The 17,309-nt window shown below is 52.9% G+C and overlaps 1 protein-coding gene across 6 annotated transcripts; it reads left to right on the forward strand.

Moving 5' to 3' along the window:
- The first annotated feature begins 669 nt into the window (after positions 1-669).
- Positions 670-16,733, forward strand: LRRC74B (leucine rich repeat containing 74B). Of its 6 annotated transcripts, none has more exons than XR_010117159.1 (10): positions 670-937; positions 2,184-2,326; positions 2,712-2,844; positions 3,785-3,988; positions 7,311-7,420; positions 8,418-8,533; positions 10,005-10,083; positions 10,487-10,585; positions 10,986-11,133; positions 11,994-12,073. XR_010117159.1 is itself a non-coding variant. In XM_063623605.1 (10 exons), the coding sequence occupies exons 1-9, from the start codon at positions 799-801 to the stop codon at positions 15,390-15,392; spliced, it is 1,176 nt and encodes a 391-aa protein (XP_063479675.1). In that variant the 5' UTR covers positions 670-798; the 3' UTR covers positions 15,393-15,441; positions 16,616-16,733. The 6 variants fall into 6 exon arrangements, 2 of the variants coding, with proteins under 2 accessions (XP_063479675.1, XP_063479674.1); XR_010117158.1 differs by having other exon boundaries at positions 10,986-11,336; positions 11,994-12,061; XM_063623605.1 differs by lacking the exons at positions 10,487-10,585; positions 10,986-11,133 and adding exons at positions 15,237-15,441; positions 16,616-16,733 and having other exon boundaries at positions 11,994-12,089.
- Positions 16,734-17,309: the final 576 nt, after the last annotated feature.

Raw genomic sequence — 17,309 nt, forward strand, 5'->3', positions numbered from 1 at the left:
TAACCCCAGCTGCCCTGCACCTCCTACCCTCCCTACGTTCCCTTTGCTGGGCCCTGGTGGCACACAGAAGACAGCAGCCCTGTCCTTGCCCACTTCCTCCGGTGGGGTGGGCGTCATGAGAGGATGGGGAAGGACAGCTGTTATCAGTGCTGTGAGAAGACGGCCTGAGGGCAGCAACAGCCCCGGGGGGGGGGGGTCTCTGAGTAAAGCTTCAGGAATAAGTGACTTCTGAGCTGACGCTTGCAGATTCTGAAGTTCAACAAGCAGACAAAGATGGGGATGGAGGTTCCCAGGGGAGCGAACAGCTTATGCAAAGGCCAGCGCATGCAAGAGAACTGAGCCAGAGTGAGAGGGTGACCTGGCTCTGCGAAGTTCCCCAGGCCCTCCTGAAAAGCTGTTCCCAAGTTCAGTGAAGAAAACACAAGCTCTGGAGCCAGACATGTTTCCCATTCCATGAAAGGGGGGCAAGGCTGGAACCGCCTAGGGGAGGCATGGGGATAAACGCCGCAAGGCGCCCAATCCGGTGCAGGGTCTGTGGCGCATGCAGTTTATCAGCCCGGGCGAGGAGCCTCAGTACAAGCCAGCCACAGTTTCTACGGCAACCGACAACACCGGGTTGCCGGGGCGACCGCCGCGGGAGAGCGCGTCGCTATTGGCTGTGGGGGGTGCCTCTCGCTGGACGGCACATTCGGTTGGTCAGCGCAGCCGCAGACTCCGCCCACAATCCCGGGCCTCGCTCTGGGTGCGGGGCCAAGCTGTCTCCGACTCAGTGTCTGAGACTGCGAGAGGGTCGTAACCATGAGGGGTTCCTGCGAGAGGTCTGGGGAGGATGAAAAGCAGGAGGAAGAGGCGACGGCGGCCTGTGGAAGTCTTTCAGGGGTCCCCGAGGCCGAGCAGAGTCCCGAGGCCAATTGGGACTCCGACCTGGAGACGGAAGGTGCTCGGGGGAGGGGGCAGGCCCGACTCCTCCCCTTTGGGGGTCTTGTCCCGCAGGGGTTGGGGGACACTGGCTGGGGCTAAGGGGGCAGGAGACCCCTGTCCAGCAGGGAACGTACCCGTCTGCGGGGCGCCTCCAGCCACCTGCCCTCCCTTCATTGCTCCTAGAAGCTTCAGGTAAAAATGCAAAATCCCGCCAGACAGTGAGCGCACCAAGGGCTATCCCACCCTGAAATGGAATCAGAGCCGGGTTTTCCCAATCCACAGGAAAAACTAAGCTAATGGATGTATAGAATTTAGAGCGATTTCGGTTTTTTCTCCCGTAAAATGTTTACAAAACATTTGTGGTCTGCAATGCAGGTTAAAAGACACAGCATGCAATTTGGCATCAGACAGGCAGAGGCCTGACTCTGGCAGGATTAGCTACCACCAATAGCTGTGGGATGCTCAGCGCAGGCCAGCCACAAACAACAACATTGGGTTGCTCGGGCTCATATTTATTAATAAATAAATATATAAATAAATTATTTATTTATTAGAGCCAGGGTCTTGCTCTGTCACCCAGGCTTCAGTGCAGTGGCAGGATAATAGCTCACTGCAGCCTTGAACTCTGCACTGTAGTGAGCCTTCTGCCTCAGCCTCCTAAGTAGCTGGGACTACGGGGGACCACCATGTCTGGCTAATATAAAAGTGTTTTGGCTGGGTGGGGTGGCTCACGCCTGTAATCACAGCACTTTGGGAGGCCCAGGCAGGCGGATCACCTGAGGTCAAGAGTTCGAGACCAGCCTGGCCAACATGGTGAAACCCCGTCTCTACTGAAAATACAAAAAATTAGCCCAGTGTGGTGGTGGGCGCCTGTAATCCCAGCTACTCGGGAGGCTGAGGTGGGAGAATTGCTTGAACCTGGGAGGCAGAGGTTGCAGTGAGCCGAGATGGTGCCACTGCATTCCAGCCTGGGTGACAGAGCAAGACTCTGTCTCGAAAACAAAAAAAAAAAGAAAATTTGTCTGGCTGTGTTGCCCAGGTTGTCCAACTTTCTTTTCATAACTGTATGACTTTAAGGAAAAGATTTGCGTTGCCTGAGCCTTGATGTCCTCATCTGTCATATGGGAGCAGTGGTCCCAAGAAGCACAGGAAGCAGTGCTTCTAGAGGCAAAACATAGGCCAGGTAGTGACACAGGGCAGGGGAGGACACAGGTGGCTGTAGCTGTGCAGGGGTCCACATTCGTCCCCCTGTCTCCTACCAGGCACCCATGGGCTTAGAGAACTGGTCAGGGACACATTGTACCTGAGGTCTTGCCGGGCCCATAGCATTGTGCCCATCTCCTGCTTTCTGCGCCAAGGGAGCGCCCAAGAGCTGAACCTCCAGCACCGTGGCCTGGGGCCCCAGGTACCACTGGAGAGACACTGGGTCCAGGCTTACAGGAAGAGGCCTCGGGAGACAGCAGCCATGGGAGTGCCCCTAAGTCTGTCGCCTACACTCCTCAGCTTCTGCCTGTGTCAGTCATGCCCTACCCTCCACATCTGGGAGACAGATGGGATTGAGGCTGTAACAGGTGGCGTTAAGTGTTGTGGATCCTGCAGCCTCCTAACCCGCTGTGGGGTCAGGGAGAGCTGGGGGATGGGGGAAACCTTCACAGAGCCTAAAAGGAGAAGCAGGTGTCACTTAAAACAGGTGGGAAGGGGAGGGCTTTCCAGCTGGAGGACGTGGAGTGGGCTGAGCCCTGGAGCATGAGCCAGGATAGTGGCCAGTGTGTTTGCTCTGTCTGTCCCAGGGCGCCCGGGCTCTGGCTTCCTCGTTGAGCTCCAATCCATACGTCAAGCGGCTGGACCTTCGAGACAATGGGCTCTGTGGGGCGGGTGCATTGGCCCTGGCAGGTGCCCTGAGCAAAAGCAGCAGCATCCGTGGTAGGTGCTGGGTCTGGGGCAGGTGGGTAGGCATGAGTCCTCCCTTTCCTCAGGGATGTGCCTCCACCCCCGAAAGCTGGGCTGTGTCACCTGGGGCCTGCTGGTGTTGCTGGTGGATAGAGGAGGGGCCTCATCACAGGAGGGGGCATGTGGGGTGGAGTTAGACCCTCTGCTGTGCAGCCAATGCTGGATACAAGTCTCTTCCTCATCCATCCCACCCCATCACTCCCCTCCCTTGCTGGCCAGCATCCCCCTCTTCACCTAGCACATGGGAGACTCCCAGTACCTGAATGCAGGATGGGAGAGTCCTTCCACACAGAGAGGTGGGGGTTGGGCATTGTAAGAAGCAGGTAGGCAATGTGGGAGTTTCGTGGGGCTGGATCCAAATGCCAGTTCTGCCACTGGGGAGCTGGATACCTGGGCAAGCAGCTTAACCTCTCTGAGCTTCAGTTTCTGATATGTGAAATGGCCCCCACAAGACCTTATGGGCTTGGGGCTGTGGTGAGCATGAAGTGAAATGCACTCTTGAAGTGATCCAAAGAGTGTGTGACCCATGTAAGTGCTCCACGCACGGCTACGTGGGCTATTATTGCCAATCCTGGCAATGGGGCTGTGAGGGCTTCTGAAGTGGGTGGTGATATCACTGCCAGACAATCATCGATGGGGTGGCTGCCCCCCACCACAACAGTCTCTACAGTTCCAGGAGGTAGGCGGTTTTAACCGCTTGACACAGAAGCTCATGGGCACACAGGGAGGGGGAGGTCAGGGGCAGAGGGGACCCAGACATTGGGAGCCAGAGCCACCATGCAACCCCGGGACAGTTCACCTATAAGGGCCCCTTCCTCAGCCTCAGTCCTGGAGGTTTGGGGGATGGCAGAAGAGGGAGGAGGGGGTTCCTGGCTTTGCATCCCACTGGCCGAGGAGTGGTTCTGTCCCCCAGATGTGGACCTGTCAGAGAACCAGCTGGGAGTGGCAGGAGTCCAGGCCCTCTGTGCCGCCCTCACTGCAAACCGGGCCATGCAGAAGATGCAGCTGTCAGGGAATGGCCTGGAGGAGCAGGCAGCCCAGTACCTTGCCGAACTCCTGGCGCACACAGACCTGAAGTCCCTGGACCTGAGCTATAACCAGCTGAATGACCAAGCAGGTAACGCCTGCCCAGGGCACCATGGCCGTGAGAGCTCAGCTTCCTGGGGCAGGGGTGGGTGGGGGTTGGCAGGACCGCACTGCACATCGCCAGGGAGCATGTGCTCTGGCTCCTGCTCCCCACACCCCACCTTGCCCCACTCCTCTTCCAGTCCAGCCACACGGAACTCTTAATTCCTTCCACAAATATCTCATTGCCCGCTGCTGTATGTGCTGGGCACTGACTTAGCCACCAGGGATCCACCTTGAACAAAACCAAGTTCCTGACCTCAAGGAACAATGTTAACAACATCATTCTCAGTAATTATTGGCACTGCAAAAGAAAGTTTATGCTTCTAGAGAAGAATGGGGACCCCCTGCTTTAAAGAGGTGGCTGGGGAGGCCTCTGTGAGGTGACATTTAAGCTGAAATGTGCAGAGTAGGAAGGAGTCAGCCATGGCAAGATCAGAGGGAGAGCATTTCAAGCAGAGGAACAGTGAGCATGCGGGCCTGTTTCCCAGACTGGCGGACAGCAGTGTGACTAGGCTAGGGAGCCAGGGAAGCGTGGCCAGGCTGTGGGGTGGAGAGGACAGAGGGGGCTGCAGGGCTGTAGGCTGTGGCAAAAAGAGTGCAGATTTTGTTCCAAGTGAGGTAGCAGATGTGATTGGGATTCCTTGATCTCATCACTCTCATGCCCCTGAGCATATTCAGGAGCTATCTGCTTTGCCAGGAGTTTGCACTTCTACCTGCCTCTCCTCAAATGGTCCAATAATAGTAAGGATCACCTGGGACCCTGGGTTAGGCATGCAGATGCTGACCCTGGACCTGCTGAACCAAACTCTTAGGGGAATGCTGGTGAATCTGTATTTTAATGGTTGCCCCAGGAGAATTGTCCTTTTTTTTTGAGACGGAGTTTCACTCTGTTGCCCAGGCTGGAGTGCAATGGTGTGATTTCTGCTCACTTCAGCCTCCGCCTCCCAGGTTCAAGCGATTCTCCTGCCTCAGCCTCCTGAGTAGCTGGGATTACAGGTGCGCGTGACTACACCTGGCTAATTTTTGCATTTTTAATAGAGATGGGGTTTCACCGTTTTGGTCAGGCTGGTCTCGAACCCCTGATCTCGTGATCTGCCCGCCTCGGCCTCCCAAAGTGCTGTGATTAGAGGTGTGAGTCACCGCGCCTGGCCAAGAATTGCTTTTCAGAAGCAATCCTCTGTCTCAAGCCGCTTAGAGCAAGTGGGGTGACATCAGCCTTGGCCTGTGAGAATTGCCCCTGGCATGTAACTGCCAGAGAACCAGTTTGCCTTCTAGGAAAATTATTGCAAGAAGTCAGTGAAATTAAGTGAGGCGGCTGGGCGCGGTGGCTCACGCCTGTAATCCCAGCACTTTGGGAGGCTGAGGCGGGCGGATCACGAGGTCAGGAGATGGAGACCATCCTGGCTAACACAGTGAAACCCCGTCTCTAGTAAAAATACAAAAAATTAGCCGGGCGTGGTGGCGGGCGCCTGTAGTCCCAGCTACTCGGGAGGCTGAGGCAGGAGAATGGCGTGAACCCGGGAGGCGGAGCTTGCAGTGAGCCGAGATAGCGCCACTGCAGTCTGGCCTGGGCAAAAGAGGGAGACTCGGTCTAAAAAAAAAAAAACAGTGAGGCTTGGCAGGGCACTGTGGCTATCTGTAATGCCAACACCACTTCGGGAGGCTGAGGGGCGAAGATTGCTTGAGGCCAGGAGTTAGAAACCAAACTGGGCAACATAGGGAGCCCCAGTGGTGACAACAAATGATTAAAAAAATTAGCCCCAGGCAACAGAGCGAGACTCCGTCTCAAAAAAAAAAAAAAAAAAAAAAAAAAAAAAAAAAATTAGCCCCAAGTGGTGGCATGTGCCTGTAGTCGGAGGCTGAGGTGGGAGAATCGCTTGAGCCCAAGATATCAAGGCTGCAGTGAGCCGTGATTGTCCCACTGCACTCCGGGTTGGGCAACAGAGTGAGACCGTGTCTTAACAACAACAAAAAATACTTTCTTTCCTCTTTAGTGCCTGTTTCCCTATTATGATGTTAAAAGCAGGTACTGTGATGTGCAGCTGGTTTCTGGCTCTTCTGCAGGCGCTGTCTTGTGTGTATAAATAAATGTTCACTCTGGCGTTCCTGTGAGGGTTGTGGGATGACCGCTGTAGGGTTCTGTTCGGCCATGTTGCTCCACCTTCATCTCTAGGTCTCGCTATTTTGCCCAGGCTGGTCTTGAACTCCTGGCCTCAAGAGATCCTTCTGCCTCAGCCTCCTGAGTCGCTGAGACCACAGGCTCACACCACTGCCTAGCTTTCACCTTCCTTTCTCTACCACCCCCATCTCCTCTCTACCACAGCTGTGCCAGCCCTGTCACCTCTTGCCTGGCCTATGGCACCAGCCTCCCATCTGGTCCCCCAGCCTCTTGCCTCTGTCCCCACCCAGCCCAGTCTATCCTGGACACCTGCCACTTGCTGAAATGCTAATCCAGCCTCATCACTTCCTAAGGCCCTCCCTGACTCCTTGCCACTTGTGTGTGCTGCCTAAGCCCCTTGGCTTGGCACTCAAGGCCCCTCAGCATCTCTCAAGTGCCCATTACTCCTTCCTCACCTCACTGGCTTCCCCCTCCCCAGCCCCAGCTCCAAGCCTGCGTGCATTTCCACAGGTGCCTCTGCCATTTGCAGTTTCCTGTGTCTCCTCCCCACTGTGCATGCACACGCCCCTGGGGAATTCCTCAGTCCTGAGTTATCTCCTCTGTCCTCTTTCCTGACTGTCCCCAAGACAGGTTGGCCACCACTCCATTCTCACGCCTCCCCCTTTGCAGTCTAAATGAATAGCTCACATCCCATACATTTGCATTTATATATCCCCCATGAAATGTGAGTTCCTTAAGGGCACGGCAGGCCCACGTTAGTTTCATGTCTGTGACCCTCCTGCCCAGCAGAGGCTCGGCATGCAGTGGGCATCAGTGTGATCTTTTTTTTTTTTTTTTTTTGAGACGGAGTCTCGCTCTTTCACCCAGGCTGGGCTGGAGTGCAGTGGCGCGATCTCGGCTCACTGCAGGCTCCGCCCCCCGGGGTTCACGCCATTCTCCTGCCTCAGCCTCTCCGAGTAGCTGGGACTACAGGCGCCCGCCACCTCGCCCGGCTAATTTTTTGTATTTTTAGTAGAGACGGGGTTTCACCATGTTAGCCAGGATGGTCTCGATCTCCTGACCTCGTGATCCGCCCGCCTTGGCCTCCCAAAGTGCTGGGATTACATGCGTGAGCCACCGCCCCCGGCTTAAGTGTGATCTTTTGAAGGAGTGAAGAGAGTGAGTCAGAATGTCTCTCTTGGCGTTTCTGAAGGGGAGACACTGGGACCAGCCCTGGCAGAAAACACAGGACTCACCGAGCTTAACGTGAGCTGGAATCACCTCCGGGGCCCAGGAGCTGTGGCATTTGCCAGGGGACTGGAGGTATGAAGCTCCCACCTAGTCGGCCCTGCAGCCTGTCTGCTGGGGCCTGTCTCCCAGGGGCCACCTCCCTGTCTCTGCAGCTCCTCGGAAATGAACCTTGGATCTTTTAAGCGCAGCTTAAAGACCGTTTCTTTAGGTGATTTTAATTTTCCTGGCTTCACTTAGTGACCACAATACGCTGTGCTCACTGTCACATCATTTCCTGAAGGGTCACTGTTGAATGTCTTGCACCTTCCCCAGACACCATAGACACCCAGCTGGGAAGGGACATCCGTGCAGTCCGGTGACACACGCTCACTGTTGGGCATATGCAGGTGGTTTCCTGAGATGACACCTTGCACCCTTGGATGCCAGTGCAGCCTCTTAAACACTCACCTGTTCCCTTCCATGTTGTGGTTCACAGGGCTCGGGAATGGGTGGCTCAAGCTGGTGCTAGGGTGGTACAAGGTGTCTGCGATGTCCCCAGTGCCAGATACCCTGTGGGGTCCTCAGGCCATGGCAGCTGCTGTCTTGCCCTGATACAGGGGCTGACCTTGGGGTCCTGCCCCACAAGATGGCATGTCACACTCTGTCTTGCCAGATCACCTACCCTTCTCCCCATCACAGTACCCTGGGCAGGTTTCATCCAACAGCTGTTCACTGGATCTTGGGATCCCTGCCCTCCAGAGCCATTAAGTGGGTGTGGAGTCTGATCAGTGTTTCTGGAGCCTGCTGCTGCTCTGCACACGCCCCTCCCAGTCTCTCTGAGGGCCATTCACGTCTACACCACTCCTTTCCTGTTGCGCTCTGGGCCACTGGGCTCTGTTGACCACCATCATCCAAACTGCAGCCACCAGGGGGTCTGCATGGCACTTTCCTGACCCTTCCTTGGAGCCTCCCCCTTCTGCCCTTTATCCCTTGTCTTTGCACCTCAGGGCTCCTGGTCTCTGAGACTGTGGCACCCTGGCTTGCTCCACTGTCAGATGGGGTCCCACGACTTCACTCTTTGGTGTTCTAGGCAAACATCTTCCTTAAAGTTCTAGACATCTCATACAATGGCTTTGGGGATCCTGGAGCCTCTGCGGTGGGTGAGGCTCTGAAGGCCAACAACGTGTTGGAGGAACTCAACATGAGGTGAGGATCCCCGAGGGGACACCCCAGGAATCCTGGGCTCCGTGATCTTGCTGCTGAACCACGCAGTCTACCCGTGATGGGGATTCCCGTGATGGGGCTTGAGCCACAATCCTAGAGCAGCTCTGTCATCCTCATCACCAGAGTTTATAATTTTATTAATTTATTTAAAACAGCATCGCTGGCCTTGAACTCTTGGGCTGAAGCAGTCTTCCCACCTCAGCCTCCCAAAGTGCTGGAATTACAGTCATGGGGAGTTCCTCATTGTTACATAGAGACCTGTGATTCCTACAGCACAGGTGGATGGCTGTGAATTGCACACGGTGTATAAAGCATCTCCGGCAGAGCCTGGTGCGTGGCCCGTGCTCCATGCAAGCTTTCCTCCCTTGCAGAAGACGAGCCAAGGCCAGGTTCTGTGGCTCACACCTGTAATCCTAGCACCTCGGAAGGCTGAGGCGGGAGGATCCATTAAGGACAGGATTTTGAGATCAGGCTAGGCAACAGAGCATGACTCCATCTCTATGAAAAATCTAAAAATTGTCCATTTCTGGTGGCATACACCCATCATTCCTGGTACGTGGGAGACTGAGGCAGGAAGATTGCTTGAGCCTAGGATTCAGGAGTTCAGGCTGCATTGCAGCCTGAGTAACAGAGCGAGTAAAATGAGCCTAGTCTGGGTGGGGCAAGGCAGGACCCTGACAAGTGGGCCCGGTGCCTGTTTTGCTCAGCACATGGCTACTGGAGCATGCCCTGTGTGAGGGGCTCCTCCAGGCCAGGCAGTGTCCCAGCCTAGCCAGGAGGCACAAGCCCAGAGGGAAGAAAAGAGGCGGATGCCAGGGAGGTCATGGGCCAGAGGACAGGGAGGTCATGGGCTGCTGTGGCTGAGACCCTCCCCAGGGGCAGCTCCCTGTGGGCAAGAAGGCCCCACTCAATCCTGCCCACCTTTCCTCCCCATGGGGGGAGCTAAGACTAGAGGCAGCCACAGAGGCTGAAAATGGAGGTGCAGCCAGAGCTGGGGTCTGAGAAGTCAAAGAGAAGTGGGACTGGCTCCGGAGACAAAGTGGTCCAGGGCGGTCGGTGCTGAGGCCTGGAGTTTGGGAACAGCAGGAGGAGGAGAAGCCTTGAACATAAGCTAGGTGATTTTCTGGAACAGGCGTTGTTGTGGTGATAGGCATGAGGCGTCAGCTGGGGCAGAATACGTGGGAGCACTTGCAGAGCTCAGAGGAGCGGCAGCTGGTGTCCACCAGGACAGGGACGTTTTAGGCGTGTTTGCTGCGTGATTCCTCTGAACGGTGTCATCTCCACCTTTTACCTGTTGACCTGTCCAGGGTTCCTGGGGTGTGAGTGGACGGCTGGAATGAGAGACCCAACCTGGTGGCTGCAATGGCAGCTCCAGTGGGCACCCTGGGGAAGTGGGTTCTGCCCCGCTGCTTGGAAGGTTGCACAATGCATGTGCCTGTTGTCTTTGTTGCAGCAACAACCGCATCTCTGCGATGGGAGCCCTGAGCCTGGGCCTGGGCCTCCGGGTCAACCAGACGCTGAGGATTCTCGTAGTGAGTGCTAGCCTGATGACTGAGACCCCAGCACAGACCTGCCCTGTAACAGTCCACACAGATCCCTCCCCAGCAGCCCCCACCCAGGGGCAGCAGGCAGGTGCACACAGACTGGCTCGCTCCCTTGCCACTCACCCTGCATCTGGGGCCTGGCCCTCCTCTTCTCCCCTTCATCCCTCCCAGCCTCTCTCCCACATCTTCTTGCTGCCTTTCCTCCTCTGTGGGCTGAGGTGCTGCTCTGCTGAAGGTGGCTGGGCACCCCTTGTGTCTCCCTCATCTTCTCCCTTGCCTTTCCTCTTGCCTTGCTGGGACCCAGGTCCCACCCAGGTGTTCTGTTGGCCACTGCTCAGGCCAACCTGACGCCTGGTGTTCCCAGCTGGGGTTCCTTCCCCTGGGTTTGCAGGTGGGGAGGGAGTGCTGAGCAGGACAGAGAGCAGAAGACAGACACAGGAGGGAGGCAAGCGGGGAGCAGGTCCCCAGGGGACCACTGTGCCCACAGCAGGTACGTGCTGGGGGAGATTATTGCCAGCTGGGTACAGACACCCAGCTCTGTCGGCCCTCAGCTCCCCACCCTAGCCTTCCCTGGGCTTCTCCCATAGATCTCCTCCCATGCTCCCTGCCTCACAGGAACCTGGACCTCTCTGAAGCATAGACCCGCGTTTCGAGTCACTTCATAGACAGTCCTCTAAATGTCCCAAAGTCACGTGGGAATGTGAGAGTCCAACCTGAACGCATACCCCCCTCTAAGGGCCATCTCCTGGTGGGGGGCTCCTTCTTCCTTCTTCCCAAGTCACCAGCTGGGACCCAGAGCCTGTCTGCCCCTCCCTTTTCCACACCCTCCTTCCCACCTTCTGCAGGGGCTCACCCTGCTGACTCCTCCCTCTTCTGACTTCCCCTCTTAGCTTCTGTGAACTTGTGGGGTTCCTGGCTGCAGTTCTTTCTTCCCAGCTGCTACCCAGGACCAGAAACATGCCCTGCTTTAAAACTGTTGGAGTTTTATCCCCTCTGAATAAACCCAAGCTTCGAGTGCATCATGTCGTGCGGACCTAGGTGTGGTGGCTCACGCCAATAATCCCAGCACTTCGGGAGGCTGAGGCAGGCAGATTGCTTGAGGTCAGGAGTTTGAGCCCAGACTGACCAACATGGTGAAACTCTGTCTCTACTGAAAACAAAAAAATGAGCCAGACGTGATGCACACCTATAATCCCAGCTACTCTGGAGGCTGAGGCAGGAGGATCCTTTGAACCCAGGAGGTGAAGGTTGCAGTGAACTGAGATCTCACCACTGCACTCCAGTCTGGATGACAGAGCAAGATTCTGTCTCAAAAAAAAAAAAAGTAACATAGCATGTCATAGGGGATCTGGGCTCTGCCAGTCCCTCTCTTCCAAGTTCAGTGCTCTCACCCCAAGCTTGGAGTACACACACACACACACACACACACACGCGCGGTACTATTTTTCACCCCTGCCTTTGTTCCTCTGCTGTTCTTGCTGAAGTGTCTAGCTCCGGCCACCTCACCTGGGAAGCTCAGCTGAGCCCTGCCCAGATACATCTCCTCTCCCAGCCTTTCCCTCCCAGGGGAGCTGGTGCACACTCACTCACTGCGCTGATCACACCACATTTCCTGATGCTTCCTTTCCCTCCCCTCTCCCCAGCAGGCAAGTTGTTAAAGGCAAGGGTGTGTCTTGTGTGTCTGTATCAGTCAGAGGCCTCTCCCTTCCTCTCTTCCCTGGCCCAGCAGCCTCACCAGAGCATTCTGTCTGACTGTCTGATGGAGACACCTTCTGAGCTGAGACAGTATGGCCATAGTGGCTGTGTCCTCAGAGATAAGGAGCCCCTCCTTCCCTTTCACGTTGCTCTCTGGCCTTCCCGGACCTGGCTTCTCACAGCTTTGTGTGCGTGTTTCTCAGGTGTCCAGGAATCCCATCCGAAGTGAAGGCTGCTTTGGTCTCCTCAAGTCTGTCCAGGACAATCCAGCCTCTGCCCTGGAACTACTGGATTTCTCAGTAAGAGCATTTTATAAACCTCATTTCTGTTCCTCCCAGCAGCCCTGTGAGGTATCATAATTTTAGAAGAAGAAAGTGAGGGGTTAGAGAAATCAAGAGCCCTGCGCAGATACACGGCGTGGCAGAAGCAGTGTTGCAATGGGACTTGAGTGCAGGCACGGGACCACTCGGCTCTGCCCCCTCTGGACTGGTGGTTCCACGAGATCTTGCCTGGGGCCCCTGCCTGGGTTCTTTATTGGCTGAGAGAGGATAAATGGAGGTCTGGGCACGATGCTCCCTATCCACTGAGGTTTAGATCTGCAGGCGCAGCACCTGCAAGGCTGCCCTCTGCCCCTCCCCTGACTGTCTGCAGGTGGACTGTGGTGCTGGAAGGTCCACTTGAGTGGCTGTGAGAGAGATTAGGATCCCTTTTCATTCAACTTTGCCCCTTTTTTTTGAGTCAGGGTCTCACTCTGTCACCCAGTTGCAGTGCAGTGGTGTGATCGTAGCTCACTGCAGTCTCAAATTCCTTAGCTCAAGTGGTCCTCCTGTCTAAGCTCCCCAAGTAGCTGGAAGTACAGGTACAGGTCACCATACCTGGCTACATTTTTTAGAGATAGGGGCTTGCTATGTTGCCCAGACTGGTTTCAGACTTCTGACCTCAAGTGATCCTGTGCCATGGTCTCTCATGTCTTGGGTGAATTTTGATTTTTTTCTTTTTGAGACAGAGTCTCACTCTGTCACCCAGGCTGGAGTGCAGTGGTGCTATCTCGGTCTCTGCAACTTCCGGCTCCCAGGTTCAGGCAATTCTTCTGCCTCAGCCTCCTGAGTAGCCGGGATTACAGGTGTGTGCCACCACGCCCGGCTGATTTTTTCCTTTTTTTTTTTTGGTATTTTTTTTTAGTAGAGATGGGGTTTCACCAGGTTGGCCAGGCTGGTCTCGAACTCCTGACCTCAGGTGATCCACTCACCTCGGCCCTCCAAGTGCTGGGATTACAGGCATGATCCATTGCGCCTGGCAAATTTTGATTTTTTAATGTAGAAAAAGTGCCAGGTGAGGTGGCTTACACCTATAATCTCAGCACGTTGGGAGGCTGAGGTGGGAGGATCCCTTGAAGCCTAGAGTTCAAGACCATCCTGGGCAACACAGCAAGATCCCCATCTCTACAAAAAGCTTTTTAAAAAATTAGTCAGGCATGTGGCACATACACGTAGTTTCAGGTGCTCAGAAGACTGAAGCAGGAGGATCACCTGATCCCAGGAGTTTGTGGCTTCAGTGAGCTATGATTGTCCCACTGCACTCCAGCCTGGGGAACAGGGCCAGACTCTGTCTCAAAAAAAAAAGGGAAGGAAACAAAAAAATTGAGTTACAAATCAGTGCTGATTCTAACCCTGATTTTTTTCAACCCAGACTTGAGTCAAAGCCTTTCTAGAAATGTGTGTGTGTAGTTTCAATTCTTCAGGTTTGGGACAACCGATGTCAAACGTCCTTATCGTTTCTTTCTAACGGCCTGTTCTTGCCTTAACCATCTGCCTGCTGCTCTGAGAATTCCTGCAGCACTGGATCTGTCATTCTAAAAGAAATAGAATGTCATATGGCATTATCCTGCCCGAATATACACTTACTTGTCACAATGTATGGTCATTATCAGAAGCCCCTAGTCTCGTGGGAATGCCATGGGCTTTGGAATCAGTTCAGGCTTGGGACCAAATCCTGTGTCTTTCAATGTGCGATCCTGGACAAGATTCTGAGTCAAAGAATCATAAACGATCAATAACTAGCCTGGGATGGGCATGATGGTTCACGACTATAATCCCAGGACCTCGGGATGCCAAGGCAGGTGGATCACCTGAGGTCAGGAGTTCGAGACCACCCTGGCCAACATGGCAAAATCTGTCTTTACTAATAATACAAAAATTTGGCCAGAGTTGGTGGCTCACGCCTGTAATCCCAGAACTTTGGGAGGCCGAGGCAGGCAGATCACCTGAGGTCAGGAGTCCAAGATCAGCCTGGCCAACATGGTGAAACCCTGTCTCTACTAAAAATACAAAAATTAGCCAGGCGTAGTGGTATGCACCTGTAATCCCAGCTACTTGGGAGGCTGAGGCAGGAGAATCACCTCCAGGAGAATCCAGAGGCAGAGGCTACAGTGAGCCGAGATCACACCATTGTACTCCAGCCTGAGCAACAAGAGTGAAACTCTGTGTTGTAAAAGAAAGAAAAAAAATTAGCTGGATGTGGTGGTGCCCACCTGTAACCTCAGCTACTCAGGAGGCTGAGGCAGGAGAATTGCTTGAACCAGAAAGCGGAGGTTGCAGTGGGCCGAGACCGTGCCGCTCCACTCCAGCCTGGGTGACACAGTGAGACTCCATCCCAAAAAACAAAAAAAGCAAAGAAAAACAATTAGCCTGAATCGAATATTCTATTTTCTATTCCTTAACTGTTGTTATCTGTTATCACTAGTATAATCTGACTAGCCCAGATTTTATTCTGAGCTTTGAGGGAAATAGTTTTGGAGACTTATAGTTCAAGGAAAATCTTTCCCTGACTTGTGTGTTTGTGAAACAGGGCTAACGCCTACCCCGCAAGGCCATCATGAACATAAGCTGAGATGACAGACCTAAGGGAAAGGCCTTGCACAGAGAAGGACTCAATCAGTGCCGGTTCTGTTCTTCACAACCCCTTGTTTTTTAGTTTTTAATTGAGGAACAACATTTATGCTGAAAAATGCACAAAGATTAAGCATAGAGCTTGGAGAATTTTCACAAACAGCATTGGTGTCTATGTAACCAGCCCCCAGATCTGGAAATACAGCATAGCCGGGCGTGGTGGTGGGCACCTGTAGTCTCTGCTATTCTGGAGGCTTAAGCGAGAGGATAGATAGCTTGAGTCCAGGAGCTCAGGGATGAAGCAAGCTATGATTGAGCCACTGCACTCCAGCCTGGTGACAGAGTACGATCCCATTTCTACATAAATAAATACAGCAGGCCTCTAAACGTCCCCCATTGTCCCGTTCTCTACTGGATCTTACTAGTTTGCGGGTATGAGATTGTCATCCATAGGAGAGAAGCCGCCGGAAGGAGCTTCTCTGAGACCTTGCGTGTGTGAGTGAAAAATGGTCAAGTTCTCAGTAACAAAGTTCATCCTTGTAATGGGTGTCTCCTCAGGATATCCAGGTGAACGCAGAGTTTGATGGCCTTGCTAGCTCAGTGAAGGGAATTCTTCCAGAACTCTGTATAAAGACTGGCGCTTGCAGAGTGGAGTATAAAAAGGAGTTGCTGCCAGTCTTCAGATCAGCCCTGCCAGCGTCTGTCCCTAAGTGACCTCGGAGTGTGGCTTCCTCATCTCCAGTCAGCTGCTTTGACCTCCAGGGTGAGGAGCTCTTGACTCACGAGGCCTTGTTACCACTTGTGTCTGCACCGAGTCCCCACGTCAGCCGTGTGCTAAGTCCTATGGAGCTGGCCTTCATGGTGCCCACACACCTGTACCCTCCTCTGTGCCCCACAGACCCTGCACTCATCTGGGCCTTCATGTGCTCTCACTCATTCCTGTCACACAAACCCCTACTAAGTACTGCACATTGAGCTGGGCATGGTATCCAAGATGCCCAAGCAACTCCCTGCCCTCCCCATGTTCATGTTCTGGTGACCTCAGGAAACTATTAAAATATAAGGGGGGGGGTGCACACTCTACTTCTGAGAATACAGACGGGCACAGCCTTTTTGGAAGGCAATTTATCATCATGCACTGAGAGCCTCAAAACTGCCTGTGCCCTTTGATACAATCATTTGACTAATGTGCTCTAGAGAAATAACCAGAGATGCATAAAAGATTGATGCCTAAAGATGCTCATGGGGCCGGGCGCGGTGGCTCACACCTGTAATCCCAGCCCTTTTGGAGGCCGAGGTGGGTGGATCACTTGAGGTCTGGAGTTCGAGACCAGCCTGACCAACATGGTGAAATGCCAGCTCTACTAAAAATACAAAATTAGCCAGGCGTGATGGCGCACACCTGTAATCCCTGCTACTCAGGAGGCTGAGGCAGGAGAATCACTTGAATCCTGGAGGCAGAGGTTGCAGTTCTCACCATTGCACTCTAGCCTGGGCAACAAGAGCAAAACTCTGTCTCAAAAAAAAAAAAAAAAAAAAAAATGCGCATGGAAATGCTGTTTATCATAATGAAAACTGGAAGTGTCCCCAATAACAGGGGATTGGCCAACTAAAATTGGGAACTCTGCAAATGTTAAAAGCCACATGCTCAAAGAACACTTAACAATTCATGAAAATACACATGATTAATGTTAAGTGAGAAAATTGGGAAGCAAAAAATCACATGGCAGCTGGGTGCAGTGGCACGTGCGTGTAGTCCCAGCCATTCAGAGGCTGAGGTAGGAGGATTGCTTGAGTTCAGGAGCTGGGAGACCAGCTGGGGCAATACAATAAGACCCTGTCTTTAAAAATCAATCAATCAATCACATGGCTTATCTGACAGTTCCTCAAAAGCTTAATCATAGAATTACCATATAACCCATTAATTGCATTCCTAGGTATATACTTAAAAGAAATGAAAACATATGTCCCCACAAGAACTTGTGCACGAATTTCCATAGCAACATTATTTATAATATTCTAAGAGTGAAAATGCCGACCAGTGGATAAATACAATGTGGTATATCTGTACAGTGGAATATTATTTGGCAATAAAAAGGAATTTGAGGTGATAACAATGTTCTAAAATGTATTGTGGTGATGGCTACATAACTGTGCATATTCTAAAGGCAATTGAATTATATATACTTTAAATGAATGAACAGTATGGTATGTGAATGACATCTCAATAAAACTGTTTCGAAAAGAAGGAAAAGTACTGAAACATGCTAAAAACAGATGAAACTAGAAAACATGATGCTAAGTGAAAGAAGCCAGTCACAAGCTCACGTGTTGCATGATTGCATTTTTATGAAACATCCGGAGTACACAAATCTATACAGACAGAAAGTAGATTATAAGTTGCCTAGGCGTAGAGAAATAGAGGGATTGGAGATTGACAGCTAAAGGATGTGGATTTCTTTGGGGGGGGTAATAAAAATGTTCTAAAATTGATTGTGGTGATGTGCAACTCTATGAATATGCTAAAAACCACTCAATTTTACATTTTAAATGGGTGATTTGTGTGGTATGTGAATTGCATCTCAAGAAAGCTGTTGCAAAAAATATCATATGGGTTGAGCCTAGTGGTAT

The sequence above is a fragment of the Symphalangus syndactylus genome, chromosome 18, assembly GCF_028878055.3.
Source record: "Symphalangus syndactylus isolate Jambi chromosome 18, NHGRI_mSymSyn1-v2.1_pri, whole genome shotgun sequence".
Classification (NCBI taxonomy): Eukaryota; Metazoa; Chordata; class Mammalia; order Primates; family Hylobatidae; genus Symphalangus; species Symphalangus syndactylus.

What these genes read in the sequence shown, in the direction of transcription:
- LRRC74B (XM_063623604.1), top strand. Translation starts at nt 799, where the DNA reads ATGAGGGGTTCCTGCGAGAGGTCTGGGGAGGATGAAAAGCAGGAGGAA. An exon ending in ACCGTGGCCTGGGGCCCCAG is followed by an intron (nt 2,327 to 2,711) that starts GTACCACTGGAG and finishes TGTCTGTCCCAG; the next exon opens with GGCGCCCGGGCTCTGGCTTC. An exon ending in AGACGCTGAGGATTCTCGTA is followed by an intron (nt 10,084 to 11,993) that starts GTGAGTGCTAGC and finishes CGTGTTTCTCAG; the next exon opens with GTGTCCAGGAATCCCATCCG.